This window comes from Mastigoproctus giganteus, chromosome 13 (genome assembly GCF_048544385.1).
Source record: "Mastigoproctus giganteus isolate SK-2022 chromosome 13, ASM4854438v1, whole genome shotgun sequence".
Lineage (NCBI taxonomy): Eukaryota > Metazoa > Arthropoda > Arachnida > Uropygi > Thelyphonidae > Mastigoproctus > Mastigoproctus giganteus.
The window spans coordinates 8,302,348-8,329,819 of NC_143587.1; the positions used below are offsets into that span (position 1 = coordinate 8,302,348).

Below are 27,472 nucleotides of genomic sequence, written 5' to 3' on the forward strand. Positions count from 1 at the left end.
TTACTTCCTCTGCTGCCTTCTTTAATATAACTGGATAGATCCCATCCACCCCGGGTGCCTTTCTTGTGTTTATCTTCAACAATTTCTCCTCCACTTTACCCTCAGTTATTACAAGATTCTCTATTTTACTGCTAGAGTTGAATACACCTCTGGCTTTCCCCTCGCTAAATAACTCCTCATGTTTGAATGTCAATGCAAAATATTCATTTAGTTTGTTAGCTACCTGAGCAGGATCATCAACAGTTGACCCATCGATATCAAGTGGGCCAATCTGATTCATCCCCTTCCTTCTAGAGTTTACATAAGTAAAGAACTCTTTCTGTTTTTCTTTGCATCCCTTGCCAAATATTTCTCGTAATCTGCCTTCGCCTGCCTAACCTCCTTTGTAACTTGGTTACAGACCAGCTTATATCTATCATAGGCTTCTGTGTCACATGTTAATTTGTATGTATCCCATGCATGTTACTTCTCTGCCATATGCCTCATCAGTTCATCTGACATCCATTTATGCCTAAACCTTGAACAATATTTCTTAGTTGGTATGTAAAGCCTAGTAGCTTCCAAGATAAGTTCTTTGAATGCTTCCCATTTCGCATTTGCTGTTGGTAACATCATCAGCTGGTCCCACTGTACAGAATTTAAATACTGTCTCAGTCCATCGTAGTCGCCTTTACGAAAGCAATAACCCTTCCATTTACCCCTAATGGTAGTTACCTCTTTGAGTAAATCCCACTTCAGCACACTGTGATCACTGCCACCTAGTGGTTCATTTATCTGCAGATTCTTAATGCATGAAGAATCTCTGCTGATAATCAAATCAAGAGTATTCCTCCCTCTAGTTGCCTCCCGAACATGCTGATGTAGAAAACAATCATCCAATAAATCCACAAAAGCCTTGCTAATGTGTGAGTGACCAGCCCCCAAATTCCAGTCAATATCTGGGAAATTAAAATCTCCCATTATAAAACTCTCTGATTTACTGGCCCACTCTATTTCCCTGTACAGTATCTTATTATACTCATCAGTCATTAGGCCTATAGCACACTCCTACTCTCAATTTTGATCTCCCAATGCTTATGTCACACCAAACTGACTCGACACTGCACTGTCCAGCGATGTCCACTGGCTTCACTTCCTGGGATTTTATGTATTTCTTAACTAATAGCATAACCCCTCCTCCCTTCCTATCCAGTCTATCCTTTCTGTAGACGTTGTACTCCCCAAATTCCAGTTCTGCATTCCTTATATCTGTGTGACACCACGTCTCTGATATCCCAACAATATCTGCCTTTGATGTTTTGAGCAATACCTGAAATTCATCAAATTTATTTACTAAACTGCTAGCATTGGTGTACACGCAAGTATACATGCACCTGTTTCTATTCTTAGCTACCCTAACACGACCCATGTGTTTACTTGTACCTTAATTACTCCCAGCACTCTCTGAAATACCCTGCATCTTGTTTTTCAGGCTTCTGCTCATTCCAATAGAAGCAGTGCAAGAATCTCTTTCACCTCTGCCAGTGGCTACTGTTAATCTATTCGTCTTTGTCTCCCCCCAAGCTAGCAGTTTTCCGACCCACCTAACACTGCCTCGATAGCATCAGCAAATATTCTTGTACCCTTTCTATTTAAGTGTATCCCATCCCTGTAGAAGCAATCTCTCCTGTTAACTACAGTCCAGGCTGAAAAAAATTCTACTCCTTGAGCCTTGCACAATCTTTCGAGGGCCGAATTGATCAACAAGGCTCTCATCATATACTCCCTCCTATTGTGTCTGGGCAGAATTGCAGACACTTTCAAATTCAACCCTATTTCATGGCTTTTTTTCAACAGTGACCTGGACTTGTTAAGCAATTCTGCCGGTCTCCTACTCTTGATATCATTAGTTCCAATGCGTACGTCATCAACCTTTGACCCTGGCAGACATACCCTGGTCCTGGTCCATTTTAACTGTCGAAGTGGTAGAACAACCATAGCAGAATAAATCATATGGATGATTCTGACTGAGTCATAAGCATTTCTGTTACCAAGGTTGTGGAGAATCTAAAACAAGAGAAGATTCTGTTCGAAGAGAGCACTATACAAGTTCATACGCACTTTCAATTTAGAGTCCAAACATCTCTTTCATTTAATAAATGATATTTGTAAATTCAATCTAAAAAACAAAAGCTCTACAAGATGTGATAAAGAATCAATCATTAACTTGAACTTCAACAACCATATCATGGACAACATAAATATCAATAATAAACTTATAAATCAGCATAATCATCTACTTCCTAATACTAGTCCTAGTTATATTAAAGTAAGATATAAGTATAATAAACCCTTTGGATTATTAGCTTGTAACTACAAATCTATAGCTACCAGTTTAATATCACATATTACAGACAACAACAACTGCATTTGTCAACAAAGCAACATTTGCATTCATTTGCAAATATTTTTATACACATACTTTAACTAATGAACTTAACTCAAGCAATACTTACAAACCGATATCCAGTACATGTAATATCATTACAAAAAAACTAATAGCCTTCAGTAAAAAACTAAAGCTCAACTTAAGCAATTACAGCTTACCTTATATCTACTTCATTCCTAAATTTCATAAAAAACCAATAGGCTTCAGATTCATAACCTCATGTAAAAATAGTTATGTACACAAATCTGGAAAGACACTTGAACAACTACTGCAACCACTGATGCATAACATACATAACAGCAAAATCATAGGCAACAACCAACCTGTATTAAAATTTTTGCAAAGTAATAAAGTCAATAATATTCAAACCTTTGATTTCCATAGCCTGTTTACCAGTATCAATCAAATCAATCTCAAATCGGTACTAAAATATATTTATGATAAACATATGGACTTTATTTCCTGCAACACATATTACTGGAACAACATACTGAACTTATGTATTTCCAATAACTTCATATATGATGGTAACACGGTATATCAACAAACCAATGGAACACCTATGGGCAGCCCAGCCTCATGCATAATAGCCAACCTATATTTATACTGGTCAGAAACCTCATTTCCACAGGACCTAATCCTATTCAGATATATAGACGACCTCATAGTAATCAACTGCCCGAATTTCATCCAGGATTATGGACATTTATACCCTAACGAACTTGTACTAGAAAGAACAAACAATTCTGATACAGCAGCCCATTTTTTGGATCTAGACATTAATTTAAAAAATGGTATAGCCTCCATCAATTTGTACAACAAACGTGAAGCATTCAACTTTAGCATAGTAAACTTTACACAATGGAATTCCAATATTTCCAAACAGGTACATGCTAATGTTATCCTAGCACAATGCATCAGAATAGCAACAATATGCAGCGACAAAACTACAGCTATTGATAACATCAGAATATTATACAGTAAACTAACCAAAAATCTTTTTCCTATTGCATATCTGCGTCATCATATCAATAAAGCCCTTAACATATTAAGGCACAAGAACTTAATAGATATTAATATAAACAGCATTATTAACTTATAATTATTCCCATACGCATCAAGTATGTATATAGCGTAAATACGATACACTAGGCCTCTTTGGTGTCTTACGGTCTGGAAAACTTGTACCCACCGATTGGCCTGACATAGTGTATTTACCTTGTAACTATTTTGTAATTATTTTTTAAACCTATCTTGATTTATTTATTTAATTGTTATTTGATTGTAACTTAAATGTACACAGTTACACTCTTAACACAACTGGCGTAAATACTTTATATTTCTTATCTATCCCGGATGTTTGAGCAACTCCACCGCATATGTAAATTACATAATATACAGACAACAAATTCGTCTAACACTAGGCGCCGCTAGCGTTTCTACGCATATATACACGGATTAGCCTCCGGCTCAGTCTTTTCTGTCAACCCGTCCAGTAGCGGTAAGTTCTTGTCATTCGGACACCCCCTTCCTTTGTCTTCACTTTCATAGAGGTCCACTTACTTCTGTAAGGTCATCCATGTTCTGTGTGCAATACATTAGTAACACATAATAGTTTTACATAACTTGTATTTTATTTATTCTAAATTATTTTTACCACGTGGCTTCTTACACGTGCTCTTTGACATACAGAACATGTCAGAAACAGAAGAGTATTGCTGTTCTTTTTCATAATTTTGGTGGATGACCTCTGACGAAGACACAAAAATTATGAAAAATACTGCAATGCTATTTCCACATTGGTCATTGTTTTTTCAAAATTTGCATTTTGTTTCTCTCTCTTTTTTTTTTTTTTTTTTTATATCGTTACATTCTTTTTATATCGTTACATTTTTTCTTTTCCTTTTTTCCACCCTTTGTTCAACACATATATTGCTACCAGGATACACGGTATTTTCATTATTAGCACTAGTTAAATTCTATATTTAAATTCTATACTTATATATATACCTACTACATTCTACACATAACAATAAAAATAATTTTATGTATATATTAAGGTTGTAGGGTACCTTTGCTCTTGCAGTGTCCCTGATCCATAATCCATATTAATCGCACTTCAAATCCGACTTCTCTATTTATTTTTAATTTTTGTTATTCGTAATATTTATATATATATATATATATATTAAAAATAATAAAACTATAAGTATTATACCTAAGAATCAAATTCTAATAAATTTATTTTTTAATTTTCAGTAAATATCTTAATATTTGTTTTTTCAAGTCTTTCAAAATCCAGAGGGTATATGGCATATATCTCTGCATATGGGGTACGGTGTATACAGCCCTGCATATGGGGTATGGTGTAGTTTCTTGGAATTTCTCAGTGCCAATGTCTCTTAACAGTAGTATGCAGTATCAAGACCACAGAATAGTACTATAGTAAGCATTAATTTGCAAAAAGACCTTGAGTGTCAAAAATCATAGTATAATAAATAATAAAACAAAATAAAATCTGTTTTATTTGTTAACAGTAAAAATAAGAATATCTCCATAAAATATATAAAATAAAAGTGATGGAAATTGATAGAACATGCAGTAGCACAAAAGCCAGTTAAGAAAAACAAACGAGTTTGTCTAAAATCTTTATTTTTGAATGTGTGGAGATTCAAAGTATTTTGCATTCTGGATGTTTGAATATAATATTTTGAAAATAAATGAGGAATTTTTTGAACAGTCACACTAATTTTTCTTATTTTTTCAGTTATCATTCAATAAAAATTTCAAAATAATAATAATAAATAATAACATAAAATAAAATTAAGTCTCTTTATACTCCAACATTGCTGCTATGGTCAGGAGAGGGTACTTTTTTTTTTTAGCAGTCACATGGCTCAAATCATGGTTAAGTACTTGCAAAAGGCTTTATCAAAGGTATTTGGGTGAATTTTCCAAATTGCAATCGGGCTGTACAAAATGCTCTTCATGAACCACAGTGGAAAATCATGGTTCAAGAAGTTTTCATATTTCTGCTCAAACGTTTTTAGAGATGATTTTCCTTATATATCAACTAACTTTTTATGTTGCACTATACTAGCAAGATGCTTCTCGTCTTGCTAGTACAGTACAACATAAAAATATAGGACAGGATGAGTGTTCCACCACTGGGATGCCTTTTTTATATTGTCATTGCCTCAGTTCCTTTTGAATTTATTGAATTCTAAAATTGTTACTTTTATTTTACTCCTACAAATGTTACTTAAGTATGTTATTAGTTTATTTTTAAATAGTGTTTAGTTAGCTAATGCATAGCATCTAAAATCTTGTGCAGTAAAATTTTAAATTCCAAATATTTTTTTGTTGCAGGCAAAAAAGAAAAGCACTACAACTGCAGCTGCTGATACTTCTAGTGAAGTTGCAAAGAAAATAAAGGAGTTATTTAGGACAAAGATTTCAGGTTTCATTGTACAATGTCTAAATCCATATAGGAAACCAGATTGTAAAATTGGTCGAATCATTAGTACAGAAGATTTTAAACATTTGGCTAGAAAAGTAAGTATAAATTAGTGACTATTAGAAAAAAAAAAAGCCTCGAGCATTACGATTAAACATACTAAAATAATATTGCCTCAAAAATAAAACTAAAACAAATTATTTTTGCAATATTAAAATACAAAATTAGATTAAAAACATAAAATCAAGCAACTGGGGCAAGTAGCTTTCGAGGCAGAAAGTCTCTTTGTCACTTACTGAAGTCTAATTGGATATAATCAAATATAATCGACAGCAGATCAACGATAATACAGAAAGGTAGCCTTACATATGCATATAGACGGCCGCTGTAGCTGAGTGGTCAGGCTTGTGGGTGCATAAGTACACGTGCCTTGAGTGACCAGGGTTCAAGCCTGTGACTGCTGTTTCTTGTATCCTGTCTACCTTGTGAACTCTTCTGACCATTTAGTTGTCCCGGAATATAAACAGAAAATTTATTATTAGATGCCACTGTGGACCATGCTTGACGAAGAAAAGAAAAGAATGGGGGTGGGGAATATTAGAAGAGGACATTAACTGCCAAATCGTTGTTGCTTGTGACGTACATTAATTGAGTTGTTAAGTCACCACCTCTTATCACTTTTCTCATCAAAATGACTAGAAAGGGAGGCTGTTTATCATAATCAGGACTGACACATCTAAATGTGGTTATCCCCCATGTTCTGGACAGATTCCAGATAAATGATAGTGAGTCTGTCGTGTTAATCAGGGTAACTATATGGTTATCACTATCCAGGTGTGTCTGAACACATTACCAGGGTTTTGTGTCTGAACACATTACCAGGGTTTTGTGCCGATACCATATTGGTTGGATGCAGCTCCCTGGCAAGAAATTGCAATAATCAGTTTTGTCCAAGATTAAACCTAAACTGCCTATTTCACTTTTGCATACTGCAAATGTTGTATATCAGATTACTTACTCAGATTGGGTGATTATATTAATGAGCATGAGGGTCTGTTCATCGTGCTGATTTTGACAGCTCTGCCATCCCTGAGCATTTGTGGTGTGAGCGACATTTCAACTATAATTCCTGTTCCAACGTTGAAATAATAAATTGCCATCTCTCCCTCTCGTGGTTAGAGGCCCTCCTATAGCTGTGGCAGGTTCCACCATCAATCATAATGCTGGAACTCACATATATCCTGTTACGGAGGCTGTCATTTTCAAAGTGATGAGAAGTGGTGACCTAACAACATGCCTAATGTACGTCACAAACAGCACTGAGTCTTGCATTTAATGTCCTCTTCCATTATTACTTCCCTCCCTCCCTCCCTTCTTTACTTATCTTTTCATTGCCAAGTGCAGTCCACTGCTGGGTATCTATATTCATGCACCAGGCTACCTTTCTGTGTTATAGTCGACATGATGTTGTAGGTTTCAGTAAAGAGGCTCTTTGCCTTGGAAGCTACTTATTCTGCTTGATTTTGCATTTTAATGTCTTTAATTAATTGTTTTGGTTTTATTTTTATTTCTATCAGTTGTTGGTTGGGACAATATTATTTTAGTTTAAATGATTGAATTTCATTGGTTAAAAAATTGATTTTTTTATTTTTTATTTTTTGCATGTTTTCTAGAAAATCACTTTTTTTATTGCAAAAGCTAATGTAAAAATGCGGAGAAGTTATGTAATTACTAATCTTTTTTTTTTTTTTTTTGCTGTAAGCAAAATGCTGTGATGCTGATGCTTTTAAAAATTAACCCAGTAGGAGTTGGAGTAATGTATTTTTCGGAGTACTTTGTATAATGTTAAGGTGAAAGTTTCCATTTGGTACTGAATTGCAACATTCAGATAACAAACTCATAGTGATCAAAGTAGCAAATACAGTCGGTCCTCGTATAACACGTGTTTACATTACACGAATTCGATCATACACGATTTATAAATAGGGGAACGTTATCTTATATAACACGAACCGAATTCGCTTATGCACGATTCGCCTTTGTGTTTACAAGAAATGGCAGTCGAACGCGGAATCACAACCAACCGAACGCAACACGATAGGAATGAAGAGAAGATTCTGAAAATGTATTTGTTTTTTATATCAGTGAAGGGGAAACACATTTCACCATAATAACGTAAAAACCAACACAATTCCAGCTACCGATATAATCGCAAATGCAATTAGATGGAGTTTACTACCAGTTTATAACAGATTCCACTAGCAGAAACGAAACTGGAAATTGTTTTTTATTGTTTTATGGTAGTAACCCCCCAAAATGTGCTTTTGTAAAATGTAGGGTGTTAATAGTGTATCTCGGCCTTTACGGTGTTGTTTATTCAGTTGCTATACCGCGCGCAGCTTTGTTTATGTGTATTAAGCTTGCCTCCTTGTAATTGCGCTTTATTCCCTAAAAATTAGTAAAATACTTAAAAGGTGTGAAAAGGAAGCATCGTGGTGAAGACACTGCAGATTCAGAGAGAAAAAGAAAAGCAATCGATAAACAGAGGCGCACTGGGTCAAAAATTCTTATCCGGGAAAATTTGTAGTGGCCTCATACTAGCCTCCGGCCCACCGTGGTTTCCCCGGTAGAGATAATGGCCAGTCCACCTCTGTTGAAAGAGAAAAAATATGAAATTGTGAAGTGCTTTGAGTGAAATGAAAGACCATGTGATATTGCACGTGATACAGACCTAAATGAGGCAACACAGAGAATTACAAAGAATGCAGAGAAAATAAAAACAACTCAAAGTGTAATTAAAATCCATTAGATTAAGACACAAGAATTGGAAGAGATGGAACGGCTGTCATCTGTTTGGATAGAAAATCAAACAAAAAACAAGTTTGCTTACAATAGAAGCAAAAGCAGCAATATTTTATTACGTAATAGTCGTAATAAAATACGTAAGCATTTTATTACAACTTACGTATTGTAATTTATACTTACGTAAGTATTTTATTACAACTATTTTATTTAATATAATTGTTTTACGAATAAAATACATATTTTATTCGTAAAAAATACTTTTTTTAGTATTAAAAAATATTAAAAATACTTTATTATAATATATTATATTTTTTATTACGTATTTTAATCGTTATATACGTAAGTATTTTATAACAATTAAAATTACCCGATTGTTTATTGTGTTTGGTAATGTTTTGGTTCCAAATGTGTGTTCAATCTTGGGTGGTCGGCACCTAACCCCACTTTTCCCATAGGGCCTGTTGTTTATATTGCAACGATTTTGCATTGCACTAGGGTTTCTAGGAACACAACTATCGTGCTATACGAGGACAGACTGTATTATTAAAATATTCTCTTATATAAAAACTAGTCTTTTTATAATAATTGGGAATAATAATAATAGGATCCCCCCCCCCCCTTATGTGATGTTGCATACAAAACAAAATGAAAAATGTAAAGTGAAAATTTAAATGTTAGCAACAGTATCCAGCAACTTTCAGCACTGCATGGAAGATAGTATTGTTGTGCATATGGAGCCCCTCGACGTGGGCACCTGTACGTGGTGAGGGGACCTCCCAGTGACGCTGCTGGACTTCCAGACTAGCATCACTGGGATCCAACGCCCACAGCCTAGGTTCCGGGCTTACATCAATGGAATCCGGCGTGTTTGCCGTGCGCTGCGACCCGTGGAAATTCGGAAAGGGGGATCCTGGTGGTTGAGGGGCCCAGCTTCAATACACCACTTTGGCCCCTGCTTCGACAAGACGGGTGGTCCTGGAAGGCCCGGCTAGGATCAATCGGCTAGTAGGTTCGCCTGCGAGGGTCAACCGTGTCAAAGCCATGCCCCTACCCTCATGGTCCGAGGGACAGGATTCAGGCTGGCGGCGGTGCGGGTATGTGTCTGGGTAGCCCTGGCGTCCCACTCCCGAGCGCATTTATTGCATGCCGGGTTAGTGGGCGTCCCTTTGGGCTCCGTGGTGGGTGGGGAGCCCGGGCACTGAACCACTTAAAAAACTCATGAATCCTGATAAACTAACTTCTTCAGGGGCCCCAACCCGGTCCCTATCTGCAAACATAGATGAAGATCCAGATAGTACTATTAGTACAAAGAGGCAGCGAACAGAAGTAACATCAGGGCCTGTACCCAGGTTCCTAATTATGCACTCAACCGGTGAAAAACCGATTGGTAAAATGTCGCCCTTTTTCATTCAAAAAGGGTTAGATGGGATAGCAGGTTCCCCCAAATCAGTTAAGAGGCTCCGTTCTGGAGACCTCTTAATTGAATCCAAAACTGACAGGCAATCAGAACATCTACTCCGAACAACATCAATCGGAGGAATCCCTATAACAGTGACACCACACAGAACACTCAATTCATCTAGAGGTGTCATTTCGGAGTGGGACCTTCTCGACGTATACGAGGAGGAAATCTGCTCCGAATTAAAACCACAGGGAGTCATTGCCGTCAAGAGAATCACTGCGCGAAGGGATGGAAAAATTGTTAAAACCAGGAGCGTTATCCTGACTTTTAACACTCCTAAACCTCCTGAGGAGATTAAAGCTGGATATATCAACTGTTCAGTGCGTCCATACATACCAAATCCTTTACGGTGTTTTAAATGCCAAAAGTATGGACATTCCCAAATGGCCTGCCGTGGAGTCCTTGCATGCGCTCGATGCGGTGCAAAGGACCACGAAACAACAGCATGTTCAGCCGCAAAACCCACCTGTATTAACTGTGAGGGCGAGCACCCGGCCTACTCACGAGCATGCCAGAGGTGGAAAGAAGAAAAAGAGATTCAACGGCTGAAGGCAGAGCTTAACATATCATACCAGGAGGCAAGGAAATCGGTCAAACCCCTGAATATCAACAGACCTACCTACGCCCAGAAGGTAGCAGGGAGATGTTCCGTTGGAACTCAGACGGACATGACCATTCCTCCAAAGGAGTCTTTCACTCCCATCGCGCGGTATCTATTAAGTTCTCAAAAACCTGCACAAAAGGACCAATCAGCTGCCACTCCTATATCGGTACCTCCTAATGCTCCACAAGTTCCAAAGTTAACTATTAAAGAAAAGAACAAAAAAGGGGAAGTACCCCCTAGTACCCAAGAAAAGATGGATGTTGAGCAGAAGGATGTACCCAAGAGTCAGTCTTGGAACTCTTTGCGGAGGAGGAAATGGACACGGGACAGCGTCCATTCTTCCCCAAAAAAGACAAATCCAAGACAGATAAAAGTAAGCCCTCAGCACCTCGGAAGCCGCCTGATGGACCCACCAAGCCAAAATAATGGCTAAATTCCTACAATGGAATTGTCGTGGATTCCGGCGAAATATAGATGACATCAAGGCCCTCCTGCAAAAGCACGAGCCAGTTTGCTTTTGCTTGCAGGAGACATATCTCAAGGCAAATGATGATCCCACCATGCACAACATCACAGTTTTCCGAAAGGATAGAATTGCGGATGGCTCTGTACATGGGGGGGTGGCTATCCTTGTGGGTAACCATACCCCAGTGCAGCCCTTGCTAATTACAACCAGCATAGAGGCTGTTGCAATTCGCCTTTCAGTGGGATTCTTATTAACTGTATGCTCTATATATTTGCCACCTGGGACTGACATCTCCCAGGCAGACCTTGATGATCTTCTAACGCAGCTGCCTCCCCCTTTCTTACTTCTTGGGGATTTTAATGGACATAACACCCTGTGGGGTAGTGCTAACATCAATCGAAGGGGACGAGTCATAGAGCACATGCTCAATGACAATGACCTTTCCCTTCTAAATACTGGAACAAACACCTTTTTCCACATGCCTACCCGTACCTTTTCTGCCATTGATCTCTCTATCTGCTCCCCTTCTCTACTCCCTTCACTCACTTGGGAAGTGGAGGAGAATCCATACGGAAGCGATCACTTCCCCGTGATAACCTTGTTACACAGTGGGAGACCATGTCTTCCTTTTAGGTTACCACAGTGGAAGTTTGATCAGGCTGACTGGACTGCCTTCCAACATCAGGCAAATTTTGATCTTTGCACAGTCAGTCAAGAGCCGATCAATGACGCAGTAAAGTACATCACAGAAATCATCGTCCAAGCAGCTGCTAATGCTGTCCCAAAAACATCAGCCCGGTTTCCACCATTTCCCAAACCTTGGTGGAATTCAAAATGCACAGCAGCAAAAAAGGCTCAAAACAAAGCGTGGGGGATATTTCGCCGATATCCTACCACGAACAACCTTATAGCCTACAAACGTGCACGAGCCAAAGCACGCTACATCCGTCGTCAGAGTAAAAAGGAATCGTGGATCCGTTTTACATCATCTATTAACCAGGCTACCAGTTCTAAGGTAGTCTGGGATAAAATCCGGAAAATGAAGGGGAAATATACATCCCGCCCTTCTTCAATCCTAGATTATAATGGATGCGCTATTGCAGATCCAACTGCAGTAGCCAATGCTCTTGGGGAAACATTCTCTAACATCTCCGCAACATCTTCGTATTCCCCAGAGTTCCTGGTCCTGAAACATAAAATCGAAAAGCAGGCACTCAATTTCAAGTCCAAGGGCCTCTATCCCTACAACGGGGCGTTCACTATGCAGGAATTGAAGAGAGCCCTCACTCTTTCTAATGCAAGTGCTGTTGGACCAGATGGCATCCATTATGAAATGATTAAAAATCTTTCACCAAAATCTATGGATTGTCTGCTCTTTCTGTATAACAGAATCTTTACTGAAGGGCAGTTTCCGGACTCCTGGCGAAAGGCAATCGTTCTTGCCTTCCCTAAGCCAGGAAAGGATCCAAAAGTCACCACCAACTATCGTCCTATTGCTCTGACTAGCTGTTTGTGCAAAATCCTGGAGAGAATGGTTAATTCTCGTTTAGTATGGTATTTAGAATCCAATGACCTTCTCTCCAGCATCCAGTGCGGCTTCCGAAGGAACCGGTCCACTTTGGACCATCTTATTAGATTGGAAGCATCCATCCGGGATGCTTTCCTCAAACGGGAACACTTGGTGTCGGTGTTCTTTGACATGGAGAAAGCGTATGACACAACTTGGAGATTTGGCATTTTAAAAGATTTACATAGCCTAGGCCTAAGAGGGCATCTGCCCTTTTTTATTCAAAACTTTTTAGCCAATCGATCGTTCCAAGTTCGTGTGGGATCCTCACTCTCTCGCTCCTTTAGCCAAGAAGAGGGAGTACCACAAGGATCTGTATTAAGTGTCACGCTTTTTGCCATAAAAATTAATTCCATCACAGAACAACTTCCTCCAACTGTAAACAGTGCCCTCTATGTTGATGACTTTAGCATTTTTTGCCAGTCGTGCAACATGAGGGTTATTGAAAGACAACTGCAGAAAGCCATTGATAGCTTGAATTCCTGGGCACTTGCTAATGGCTTCAGGTTCTCGCCGGAGAAGACCGTTTGTGTACACTTTTGTCGCAAGCGTAATCTTCATCCTGAACCTGAATTAAGGCTCGGACAAAATGCTATTCCAGTAGCAGTGAACACAAAATTCTTGGGACTCATCTTCGATAAAAAACTGACCTTCTTGGATCATATTCGTCAACTCCGCACAAAGTGCACACGTGGGCTTAATATCCTCCGCTCGCTCTCCTCTACAACTTGGGGAGCAGACAGAAGCACCCTTCTTCGGCTTTACCGTGCACTTGTGCGATCCAAAGTAGATTATGGGTCCCAGGTATATTCCTCAGCCAGAGACAGTGTCCTGCGATGGCTGGACCCCGTCCATCATCAGGCCCTACGTATTGCTACTGGAGCATATCGCACATCTCCTGTCCAGAGCTTATACGTTGAAGCAAACGAACCACCGTTATCGCTTCGACGTAAGCAGTTGTCTTTAAAGTATGCTTTAAAACTGAAATCCCTGCCAGACCATCCTACGTGGCCATTCGTTTTTGAGCCACGATGGGAAAATTTATACAATACTCGTAAGACTGCCAATCGCCCATTTGGTATTCGTTTCCAAGAGCTACTCAAAGAACTTAATATCAAGGTAGACAAGGTTGCCCAAACATCAAAGCAACCCTTTCCACCCTGGCATGCTCGTGTCCCGACATGCGACTTGTCGCTTAGAAACTGGGGAAAGTAGGACACGCCATCGTCTGTCTACCTGCAGCTTCATTCAGCACACCGAACTGAATATTCCGACTTCGCGCCAGTCTACACAGACGGTTCGAAGTCGGAATCATATGTGGGATCTGCTGCTGTCTTCACAGACACCACTATATCAGAGCAGATTCCATCTGATTGCAGCATATTTACTGCAGAGCTGCACGCTGTAGAGTTAGCCTTGGATCATATTAGTAAATGCCAATACCAACGGTTCATTTTATACTCCGACTCTCTTAGCATGTTACAGGCTTTACTATCTGTCAGGTATAATCCTCATCCAGTTCTGTCTAGCATTCAGCAGAAGATTCACGTTCTCCATGAATGTGAATACGACATCCACTTCTGCTGGATTCCCAGCCACATTGGGATTAAGGGAAATGGTTTGGCTGACGCCGCAGCCAAATCAGCAATTCCCAATAATAACCGCTGCCTGTTAGTCCCCTATACAGACTACAGGCAAATAGTACATCAAAAGGTACATTCCCAATGGCAGGATTCGTGGAATAGACAGACTGCGAATAAATTATATCGTATAAAGCCTGTAATTGAACCGTGGCAGTCTAGTCTGCGCAGGAATCGTAAGGAGGAAGTTGTTCTAGCTCGCCTCCGAATAGGACATAGTCATCTTACACATTCTTTTCTGCTGAGGGCAGATGACTGTCCTATGTGCGAGAACTGTGGCACCATTTTATCTATTCATCACATTTTAATTGAATGTCGAGATTTTAGCAATATCCGTTGCACCGCTTTTAACCATCTGACTGAGCCATATACACTCAGTCAGATTTTATCCGACAATGACCATGTGTCTGCTACTTTTAATTTTCTAAAATTAGTTAACCTTTTTACTCATATTTAAAAAATCTTATTATTTTTTAAGATTTACTACTGTTACAGTTTATACTTGTTTTTATAATGTGACATAGTGACCTAATTCACTAGGTCACTGAAAGTATTTACTTTTTATAACTAGGGTTTAGCGCATTATAGCCATAGCTGCTGATGCGCCAATAAAAACTCAATCAATCAATCAATCAATCAAGCATATGGAGCAGCATTGTTGTATATCATTTGTGTTATTGAGATCTTGAATGCAAAGAGAATTGCTCCCATTTGAGATTCGCCAATGTTTGAAATTATATCAATGAAGATATAACAATGTAAGCTAAGTTAGGTAATGCATCAGGCCATCTTTGCATTGCAGCAACAGTAAAAAATGAAGAAAGAATGGATAGTGGGTAAAGTGATTTGTGAAAGTTTCATTAAGACTTGGGAAGTGTGTGCAGGAGTGAAAATTTGCTTTAATTCATTGTAAACAATTGGACAATCTGGAAATTGTATGATAGATGGGTTCTCCAAATGCCAATGTCAGATCACAAGGAACAGAGTATAGCTTTATGATGATATTCTGGAGCAATATAAAACCATGAGCAGGTGCAGGTTTTCCCTTAGCATTTCTTTGTAATATTGTCTTTCCAGCTGATGTTTCTTCTATTTTCTGATTTTAATTTTTGATCAATCCATTATTTTTTACCTAGCTCTCAACTACATGGGTTAAATTAGGCATATATGGGATTGAGATGGTGATATTAAAAATAACACAAGTTAAACTAACAGGTCTATAGTTACTTGTCACCTTTTGAACCCCCTTTGTGAATTGGTGATACATTTGCACACCTCCAGTCCATGGGGACCACCACTGACTCTAAGGATGCTCTCATAATTATGGCTAAGGGTTTTCTTATTTCCCATCCTGCCTCCTTCATTATAACTGGATAGATTCCATCGGCCCCAGGTGCCTTTTTTATGTTTAACTTCAAGAATTTCTCCTCCACTTTGCTGAGTTACTACAAAATCACTTAGCTCCCTGTTAGAGTTTGATAAACTTCTGGCATGCCCCTCATTGAATAACTCCTCATGTGTGAATGTACATGCAAAATACTCATTCATTTTATCAGCTACCTTAGCATGATCATCAATAGAATAATCATAACATTGGAATTAGCATTCTACAGAATCTATTCCATTATTTTCTCCCTTTAATTACATGCCTTTAGTAGCAACTGTACATATCGGCTACTGTTACACACTTTAAACTTGAATAAGCATGAATTTGGCATTGCTACCATAAGCGTATGGTAACAATACCAAATTATAACAAGTAAAAATTAGCATTAATAGAGGCATATGACGCGAGAAACCAAGCTTATACAGCATCAGCCAAAAAAAAAAAAAAAAAAACCTTTCCATTTCACCCATCCATTCGTTCCAAACATGTCTCTAGTTCTGCCTTGAATTTATTTAAGCTATCAAGTTTGTTCCAGCAATCAACTACCCGCTGGCTAAAGGAAAATTTCTGCACATCTGTTCAACAACCGTCTTTCCTCGATTTCAGTTTCTGCCCCTTCGGGTTTGTAATCTGAGTAAAGAGGAAGAATCTCATCAGCATTCAGCCTGCTCAATCCATTCAAGGCCTTATACACCTCATTCAGATCGCCTTGCAGGTGTCCAGGCTCCGGATGCTGCAATTTGCAGAACTTAGAACTTTTTCTTCATTAGAGCACTCCCTTTGTTTCCCTTACCATTCTTGTTTCCCTTCTCTACTCGTTCTAGCAACTCTATATCCTTCCTAAACTGAGGCTTCCAGACCTGTACGCACTAGTCAAGATGTGGCCTATCCATTGCTTATACAAGGAGAAAATCACCTCCTTATCTCTGCTTGCAAAATTAATTTATATCATTGACATGACCTCTGAGCAGTGCAGACAGGCTACTCTGGCAGCCTGTCTGCACTGCTCAGAAAACTTCATATCTGACTGCACAATTACCCCCAGATTTATTTCATCCACTAACCTGAGTGTAACACCACGTGGTTGGTACATTTCTCTGGGGTTACTGCAACCCATACAGAGTACTTTGCATTTATCAATGTTAAACTTCTCAGCCCATCTGCCCAACTTTTCCAGATCCTGTTGCAGCAGCATACTGTCATTACTGTTATTAACAATCCTGCCAACCTTTGTATCATCTGCAAACTTTGACATTAAGCTTGATATACCTTCATCAATATCATTGATAAATATACGAAACAACAATGGGCCCAACAAATAGGTCCTTGAGGTTGTCAAATAGGTCCATGAATTGCCAAACTAATAGAGCAAGCTCATCTGTGAAAAGATCTAAACCTCCCAAGGACTTCCTAATTCATTTCACAAATATACATGGTCTCAATTCTAATCTCAACGATGTCCATTTCCACTTGCAGTCTGCCAAACCTCATGTACTTTTTCTGGCAGAATCTCAGTTATCGGTTGATTCAACTACTGCTCATCTCAGATGCCCAAATTATTCGCTGTATGATTCCTTTCGCCTCAAAGGTGGTACTTGTGCATATGTCCATTCTGATATTCCCTGTCAGAGACTTGGCAATTTGGAATCTCCTCTCTTTGATCTTCTCTGGCTTAAAATCTCTCTACCTCATTGTGTCAAATTCATCTGTTGTCTCTACCATTCTCCCAACTCGACTAATCACTTGGAGCTCTTTGACTTCCTCTCGTTGCAACTTGACTTTCTCCAGTCCAACTCTCCTAACAGTGAGGTAATTTTCCTTGGTGATTTTAATGTTCACAACCTCGGCTGGCTTCCATTTTCTAGTCACACTGACCCAGCAGGTCGAGATGCTGAGGCTTTTGCAATTACTAATGACCTAGCACAGATTGTTCATTTACCTACAAGAATACCGGACAATCCTAATCATACAGCCAATACGCTTGATCTTTTTCTCACAAACAACCCTTCTAAGTACACGGTCGAAGTGAGAGCTCCTTTAGGCACTTCAGATCACAACTTGGTGATTGTCTCTTCTCCAATGGAACCTTTATCTCATGGCTATTCCCAACCTTGTGTTGTTTGGCATTACAAGAATGCAAAATGGGATGACCTGCGAGACTTCTTTTCTTCTTTTCCTTGGTCGGATTACTGTTTCAAAAGTTCTGATGTCAACGTTTGCTCAGATCGTGTCAGTGAAATTATTCTTGCAGGAATGGAATCCTTTATCCCACACTCCACTTTAAAATCTCGTCCTTTATCTAAACCTTGGTTTTCCAATAAATGTGCTAAGGCTGTCCAAGAGAAGAATGTTGCATATCGTAATTGGCTTGTTTCTAATTCTTCAGTTTCATTTTCTGCCTACACCAAAGCTCGCAACAATTGTAAAGCAGTTATTAATCAGTCCAAACTAGAGTTTGAACAGGCTAAGAGTAGAAAAGTTGCTTCTTGCCCTAATGGTAGCCGAGCATTCTGATCTCTTGCCAAAGCTATTGGCCGCAACTTTTGCCCATCTCTGCTCCCACCTCTGTCCAAACCAGATGGTTCTGTTGTCATTTCAGCCAAGGATAAAGCTGACCTACTAGCATCCCATTTTTCTTCCAGCTCATGTATTAATGATCTTGGTAAAACACCTCCCACCATTCCCAACACACTCCATTCAATGCCTCCTGTGGTCTTCCGTCAAAAAGATATCAGAAGGATTTTGATGAATCTCGATGCTAAGAAAGCTCCAGGTCCTGATGGTATTTCTCCACTTGTTCTCAAAACCTGTGCTCCTGAACTTACTCCTATTTTTTGCCGCCTTTTTTCACTTTCTTATTCTAAAGGTGTTTTTCCTTCTGCTTGGAAATTTGCTCATATCCAGCCAGTTCCTAAAAAGGGTGACAAATCCATCCCATCCAATTATCGTCCCATTGCAATTACTTCTACTCTTTCTAAAGTAATGGAGAAATCAATTAACCGCCAACTCTTAAACTACCTAGAAACCTTCCGTCTGATCAACGATCACCAGTATGGATTCCGTCAGTGTCGATCCACTGGTGATATTCTGGCTTATGTTACCCATTTATGGACTAATTCAATGGAAAGGTTCGGTGAAACACAAGTAGTTGCTCTTGTCATCTCAAAGGCTTATGATCGTGTTTGGCATAAAGGTCTTCTAAACAAGCTTCCATCTTATGGTTTGCCAACTGTTTTTAGTAATTGGTTATCCAGTTTTCTCTCTGATCGCTCACTGAGGGTGATGGTTGATGGCTCTCTGTCTTCTAACTTCTCCACTAATGCCGGTGTCCCCCAAGGTTCAGTTCTTCCCCCCCCCTATTTTCCTCTTGTATATCAATGACCTTCTTCCATTGACTGGAAATCCTATCCATAGTTTTGCTGATGATAGCACATTGCATTCAACTTTCCATTTTGAGAAATCTTGTCCTGCTCAATCAGCTTCAACTTCTCGAAAATCTGCTACCAATTCCTTAAATGCCGATCTTCAGGTAATTCTCCAGTGGGGCAAAGACAACTTAGTTGATTTCAACCCTTCTAAAACTCAGTCTTGTCTTATATCTCGCAAAAAGGATTCTTCTGCTCCTATGCTTATCTTTAGTGACACTCCAATTTCTAGGCAAAAGGATATATCTCTTTTGGGGATTACCCTGACTTCTAATCTCTCTTGGCACAAGCACATTACAAATATTGCTTCCTCTGCATCTAAAAAACTTGGTTTTCTCTTTCGCTCTTGGCGTTACTTTTCTTCCAAACAGCTGCTCACTCTGTATAAATCGCAAATCTGCCCTGCCATGGAATATTGTTCCCACATCTGGGGTGGTGCCCCCAAAACCTCTCTCAGGCTTCTTGATTCCATTCAGAAGAGGGCAGTTAGGTTAATTAATGATTCATCTCTAACAGTCTCTCCACTCGCTGTCTCATAGACGCACTGTTTCTGCTGCATGCCTCTTCTACAGATACTTCCATGGGCACTGTTCTTCTGGATTAGCTTCTATAATTCCCGCTCTCTCTTTCAAAACAGTCCGAACACGTGCCGCCACCAGCCAGCATCCATTTACTGTCCAACTTCAAACCCACAGAACCAACTTTTCATCTTCCTCATTTATTCATTAAACTGCCGTTTTCTGGAACAACCTTCCTTCATATGTATTTCCTGAAAATTACAATCTACAGAAGTTCAAGTCCAATGTCAACAAATATCTTCTTTTGTCTTCTCAATCTCCAACCCAAGCACGGTACTAAGTACTATAGGTTCTAATACCTCTCGTGTTTGGGGTTCACATAAAAAAAAAAAAAAAAAAAAACACTGAACCCTGAGTGACGCCACTAATAACATTAGTCCACGAAGAGCAGTATCCATTGATTACCGCTGTCTGTCTTCTCCCACTCAACCATCCTTTTATCAATTGTAGCAACTTGCCCATACTGCTCCAATTTGTACAGTAGTGTTCCATATGCAACATTATCAAAAGCTTTCCTGAAATCCAAGAATATGATATCAAAATTATTTTTTGCATCCAGTTCCTTTGTAACCATGTTATAGTATCCAATCAAATTGGTTGGACAAGACTTGCCCATTAACAAACCCTTGCTGTCTGAATTATTAGAGTGATCTTTTCTAGATGATCCTGCAATGCTTCTTTAACCAGTGACTCCATTATTTTCCCTTGAACAGAGGTAAAACTATCAGGTCTGTAATTACTTGTGTTACCTTTTGAACTCCCTTTGTGAACTGGGGATACATTTGCGCACCTCCAGTCCATGGGGACCTCAAATGAGTCCAAGGAAGCTCTCATAATTATAGCTAAGGGCCTGCTTACTTCCTTTACTGCCTCCTTTAATATGAGGGGCATCCTAAAAATAAGTTACACCTGCCCCCATCTCTTGGTATAATTGCGCAACAAATGTGGCACCTGCACAGAATGGAGTTCATATCGTGTGTCCCCTGTTAGGTGAATTTCGTTTACGTAGCTGTAACAGTTGTGTGAGAGCAAGCGTTCATAATGGCACGTCACTAGAATGTTACTCCAAGTTCAAGGTACGTGGAACAGTACGATGTTTGTTGGCGAAACAGCAGTCAATGGGGAAAATGCAATATCGCATCCAGCCATAGTGAATAGTGCCAGTAGTTTGAAAGTGGTCGCACAGAATTCATGGATACTTATCAAAAAGGAAGGCCATCAACATCGGCCACTGCAGACGTGATGCAGGTTGATGAAGTGATTCGCAATAATCAAAGGCTGACAGTTGCAGAAATGGCAAAGGAGTTGGATATTTTGATAGGCAGTGTTCATTTCATTGTCCGTGAACATCTTGACTATCGCAAATTGTGTGCATGATGGGTTCCTCATTCATTGACAGATGCTTCTTCTATTTCATCCTACTGAAGACATTTTTTGTCTTCGGTAGCCTTCCTTCAACGCTATTCTGTGGAAGGCCATGACTTCTTACGCCACATCACCACTGCCGATGAAACGTGGGTGCACCATTTCACTCCAGAAACAAAGAGTGTCTATGGAATGGAGTCACACAGCATCACCTGTGCAGAAGAAATTAAAAGTTGCACCATCATCAGTAGAGGTCATGGCCACTGTTTACACGGTATTTATGGCAAAAGGCGCAACAATTAATGCTCATACTGCCAAACAATTACAGTCTTTGCAAACAGTCATGAAAAACAAGAGGCCTGGAAAGTTAAGCATAGGTGTTGTTCTCGTTCAGGACAATGCATGCACAACGCATCACTTGCTCCAAGGTTTTGGATGGGAGCTATGGCAACAACCACCCAGGGGGGCTCACATCTGGTGAGTATGGACTTGGCAAACCCAGGGTCCTGAGCTGGATATCATCATTCTTCTCTTTCTTGGTGATGCCTTTCTACTTTTCTCTCTCTCTCTCTCTCTCTCTCACACACACACGGGTAATTCAGGAATTTATATTTTTTGGCTGGTGCAGCATAAGCCTCAGGCTTCCTTGTACCATGTGGCTAATAATAATAATAATAATAATCTGCATTATTATGCACCCCACTGCATACGTTATTACAAGTCCATTGAACCACGTGACTACTCTTGTCACCACACAGCCTCTAGACTTGTATAGTGAAAATGCACGCAGTTACATCGTGGAGAACATAGTGTATGTGTCGAATTCTTATTTAGCTTACTTAATATTAATAACTGGAGAGTACTTATACGTTAATTGAAAAACCCTTGATTTAAAATTAATACTACAAAAAAGAGCCAAAGGTATCATTTTCATCAAGAGTGGGAACTAGAATACTTTTTTTGCAATGATAAAAGAAAAATATTTGATTTTGCAATGATTCCCTGGCTATGCCCAAAAAAGGAAATTTTGAAAGGCACTTCAGTGCGCTGATTAGTAGTATTTCTGCATATAAATATAAATTTTTGACAATGGCTAAGGATCTCAAAGAAGAAGGGGAAAAAAATCGGATAATTTTGCAAATATGCAAGATCATTTGCAAAAATGGCCTGTTTTTGTGAGAAATATGTTTCTGAAATTGAGAAGGTTGTGGATGATTTTGAAATCAGGTTCAGTGATTTAAAAACAATTGAAGACATCATTCAATATATTTCTTATCCATTTAATGTTTACTTAGATACCAAACAAATTGCAGAAAAAAATTGCTGAGATTTTTCACATGGAAAAAATATTATTTGAAAATGAAATTATTACATTGTGAAACGATATCTTCCTAAAGGCCAGATCGTCAGAAGAAGACTTTTGGAAATGTTTGCTGAGAAAAGTACCCAAATGTATAAAAATGCAGTGAACTTTTAAATTCCTGTTTTGGTTCCACATATCTGTAAATCAGCCTTTTTATATATGAAACAAACAAACACGAAGAATCACTCTACCCTTACGGACTTGCATACAGAAGATTCTTTACGGTTGGCGAGTCACAGTATAACCCCGATTTTGAAAGCTTGGCAGATGACATGAACACAAACTTCACATAAATTAAAATTTACGAGCAATGTTTTTCAATATGTGTTGATTAACTTTTTTTAACCATGTGCAATGAAATCCTTGAGATGGTAGATTGCAACACATTTTGAAGAAAAAAAGTAGATCACATCACAAATTAAGTTGGCCACCCCTGATCTAGAGGGACAGTGATTTGCAAACGACGAGCAGGTGCAAACAGCAGTTCAACGGTGGCTTAATGACCAAGGAGTGGATTTCTATCATTAGGGAATCAAACGTGACTAATCACATCTTCCGAGAAGTGTTTACACCAACTTGGTGACTATGTGGAAAAGTAGTGCAAAGTATGTGCTTTCTATTGCATAATGTTACATACCTCAATAAATGTCTAGTGGACAAGGTGTAACGTATTTTTTGAATTACCCTCATGCATAGATCCCGTCCACTCCAGGTGCTTCTCTTAAATTTAACTTCAACAATTTCTCCACTTTGCTCTGTTATTACAAAATCATTTAGCTCCCTGCTAGAGTTTGATAAGCTTCTGGCCTCCACTTCCCTACAGACTTCATGTGAATGTAGATGAAAAATACTTATTTAGTTTGACAGCTATCTAAGAATGATCATTTCCAGTCAAACCATTGATATCAAGTGGGCCAATCTGATTCATCCCTTTTCTTCTAGAGTTTATATAAGTAAAGAAGTCTTTGCTGTTTTTCTTTGCATCCATTGCCAAAGATTTCTCATAATCAGCCCTTGCTTGCCTCACCTCCTTTGTGACTTTATTACAGACTAGCTTATATATACCATAGGCTTCTGTGTTGCCTGATAATTTATATACATCCCATACATTTTTCTTCTCTGCCATGAGTCTCATTAGGCCATTTGGGCCTAAACCTAGAACAGTATTTCTTAGTTGGAACAGAAAGCCTAGTAGCTTCCAAGATTACTTACTTGAATGCTTCCCATTTAGAATCTGCTGTTGGTCCCACTGTATAGAACAAAAAATCTCTGAGACCACTGTTGTCACCTATACAAAAGCAAAAACCCTTCCCTTTGCCCCAGATGGTAGTTACATCTTTAAGTAAATCCCACATCAGTACACTGTGATCACTGCCACTTAGTGGTTCCTTTATCTGTAAATTTTTAATGCATGAATAATCACTACTAATAATCAGATCAAGGGTATTACTCCCTCCGGTTGCCCCTCAAACATTTTGCTGTAGAAAACAATCCTCCAGTAAATCCACAAAAGTCTTGCTGGTGTGAGGATGACCAATTCACAAGTTCCAGTCAGTATCTGGAAAGTTCAAATCCCGCATTATTAGACATTCTGATTTACTGACACGCTATTTCTCTGCACAATTGTTCATTGTACTCATCAGAGTCATTAGGAATATAACACACTCCTACTCTGATTTTCCCTTTCCCACTGCTTATATCACAATATAAGCACTGTGGCTTATATCACAATATATATCACGATATATATTGTGATATAAGCCACAAAGTCAGTCAGCCGGAATGCGCTTCCTTAGATTTTTCTGTGTTCCTTAACTAACAGCATAACCCCTTCTCCCTTCCTATCCTTGCTGTACACATTGCACTCCCCAAATTCCAATTCTGCATTCCTAATATCTGTGTGACACCACGTCTCTGATATCCCAACAATATCTGCCTTTGATTTTTTCATCAGCACTTCAAATTCATCAAATTTATTTACTATACTTCTAGCATTAGTGTACATGCAAGTATACATCCCCAGGGGCTCACATCTGGTGAGTATGGGCCAGGCACACCCAGGATCCTGAGCTGGATATCATTATTCTCTCTCTCTCTCTCTCTCTCTCTCTCTCTCTCTCTCTCTCTCTCTCTCTCTCTCTCTCTTCCTTGCAACATATAGCTAATAATAATACTAATACCTGCTCTTACCCTTAGTTATCCTAACACAGCCCATGTATTTACTTGTTCCATGCTGACTCCCAGTAGTTCTTGTGAAATCCCCAGAAACTTGCACTCTAGACTGTTGCTCATTCCATTAGAAGCAGTGCAAGAAGCACTTTCGCCAACAACAACAGTAAAATATCAACAGTATTGTTGCCTGCAGCTACTGTTGATATTTTAGTCTATATATCCCCCCAAGCTAACTTTTCCGACCCATCTAACACTGCCTCGATAGCATCACCAAATATTCTTGCACCCTTTCTATTTAAGTGTATCCCATCCCTCTAGAAGCAATCTCTCCTGTTAACAAGCACAGACCATGCTGAAAAAAATTCTGCCCCATGAGCCTTGCACAATCTCTCCCAAGCCGAATTGATTGACAAGGCTCTCATCATGTACTCCTTCCTATCGTGTCTGGGCAGGATTGCAGACACTTTCAAATTTAATCCTAACTCATGACTTGTTTTCAACATTGACCTGTACTTGGTAAGTAAGTCAGCAGATCTCCTACACTTCATGTCATTAGTGCTAACGTATACAACAATATCACTTTTTGTGCCCTTAAAAGATATCTGTTCTACAATGTAATCAACCTTTTCCCCGGCAGACATACCAGATAAAAGGATAGATGGTCCTATTCCACCTATCCTTTTTGCACAATATATTTCCTATTTCCCTGACATTTGAGTCATCGACAATAAATAGCTCCTGTGAGACTAGCACATTCTGCCCTGAAGATTGCCGCTGTGTTGGGTTGGGCAGCTGAGAGCTTGATTGGTCCCCAATTTTAATTCCTTCAAACTGTCATAGATGCCCATCAGAACGCTGAGTTGCCACCTAATTTTTTCACATCCTCTGCATCTAACCACACACAAAGGCATCCTCCATGGCTAGATCATGTCCTCTTCGAGAGAGAGGTCCGCAAACATGTCACATTTTTCTCATTTCTTTAGACCGTGATGTGTTGGAGAATCGCCCCTGAACCACAGCACTTTCGCTACTTTGTGCATGTTGCTTAACTGCTCTAGTCTAGGGCATGATTTCCGTTTAAATACAATTGAATTAACAATACAAATTAATAAGACTTATAAATTTAATTAATTGCTAATGATATACTAAGCTAACAGATTCCTGATAGAGTGCTATGTATTACGCTGTCTAGTTTTACGTTATCAAGTTCGAGTTATATGTTACGCTATTCCGTTTCAATCTAAAACAATGGCAGAGATTTTAGGGGTTACTAAGTAACCCCTAAAATCTCTATCTAAATTCAAAATAAACTAAGTATGGTAACTAGGAATATAAAGCTACTTCTAGAAATAAATTAATATGCCAATTAAAATCAATAAAATGGTAAAAATTTAAGAAAACTCTTTCTGTTAGCTGGAGCCATAAAATCTTCACCCACACTGGGCTACCCTCATTCCCACTCTCTGATTGTATTTGTTTGATTTTCAAAGTCATATTAGTTTGGCAGTTGACATACAAGACCATTTAAATTAATTGATTCTGGATTAATAATTATTATTAATTATTAATGTAAAGTCTAGCATTATGTACTAGTACTGTACATTAGTATCTCATAAGAAAAAATAAATTTTGGTAACTTTTAGGAAAATGGAATTACAAGACACAAATCATTCACATTTTTCACAATAGAATGTTTCTTCAAAAGTTATGTAACTGTTTAAATTATAGATATATCTCTAAATATATTATAGTGATATATGTATATTTCTTTTCCAGCTGACTCATTTTGTAATGGCGAAAGAATTGAAGCATTGCAAGAATGTTGAAGACTTAGAGTGCAACGACAATGTTAAGCACAAGGCCAAAGACTTCATTCATAAATACATGAGTAAATTTGGGTCGCTGTATAAAAAAGACAAAACATCTACTTCTCCGAAGGATGAATAAGACATTAGATATTCCACAACTCTAATTTAGCAATGCTAACCAGATCGCTGCCACCCTGTAGATTTCAACATATATTCCACAGTGGTGTCCATTCAACTGAAAGAGACTTGCCTTCAAATAGGATGTGAAGAACAAGAAAAGGTGGGGGGGGGGGTGTATAAATTTTTTTAACTTTTGAGGTTTAAAACAAGCTTCACTCATCAAATCTTGCAAGTCCTTTATAAAAGCTTTCTTTCAGGGTGGGAGGACTGTAAGTATTAGGAAACTGATATGTTTAATGTTGAGTAAGTCAGGCCAGTGATGGTTAGTTCTGATGTATTGTTTTATTATATGTGGAAAGAACATGTAAATATAATAACATTCACACTTTTTTATGTTGTGTCTTGTCAATTTTATCTACATATGAAACACTACACCATATGTATATTCTGCATAACAAGCACTTAGCACTGCTATGATTGATAATAATGAATTAAAGTTTTTGCACATATTGCACTGATTACATACATTAACTAGTCTTTATGATTACATCTTACTGAAAAGAAATTATGAACATTGGCTAATGTCATTGTAATTCCCCTTTTGAAAACAAAACTGTTCTCTTGATAGTAATTACATATTAAAGAAATCCCGCTGCAATACATTTTGATAACGTCTCACTAGTGGTTTTTGATTTTCATAAATGATATCAATGAAGAGATAGAGGGCGTGATGTCTCAATTTGCAGATAATGTAAAGATTGTTAGAATGGTTAATGATCGCCGCCAAGCAGAGCTTCTTCAGAATGACCTAGATAGACTTCGGGG

At 38.7% G+C, this 27,472-nt stretch overlaps 1 protein-coding gene across 1 annotated transcript in view; it reads left to right on the top strand.

Moving 5' to 3' along the window:
* Set2 (SET domain containing 2) overlaps positions 1-27,040 on the top strand; it is a 434,699-nt gene extending 407,659 nt beyond the window's left edge. Inside the window, exons 19-20 of the mRNA XM_090387799.1 lie at positions 5,798-5,983; positions 26,496-27,040. Of these exons, the coding sequence (XP_090243925.1) occupies positions 5,798-5,983; positions 26,496-26,666 (357 nt within the window). The 3' untranslated portion in view covers positions 26,667-27,040. The remainder of the gene's footprint in view (positions 1-5,797; positions 5,984-26,495) is intronic.
* The last annotated feature ends 432 nt before the right edge of the window (positions 27,041-27,472 follow it).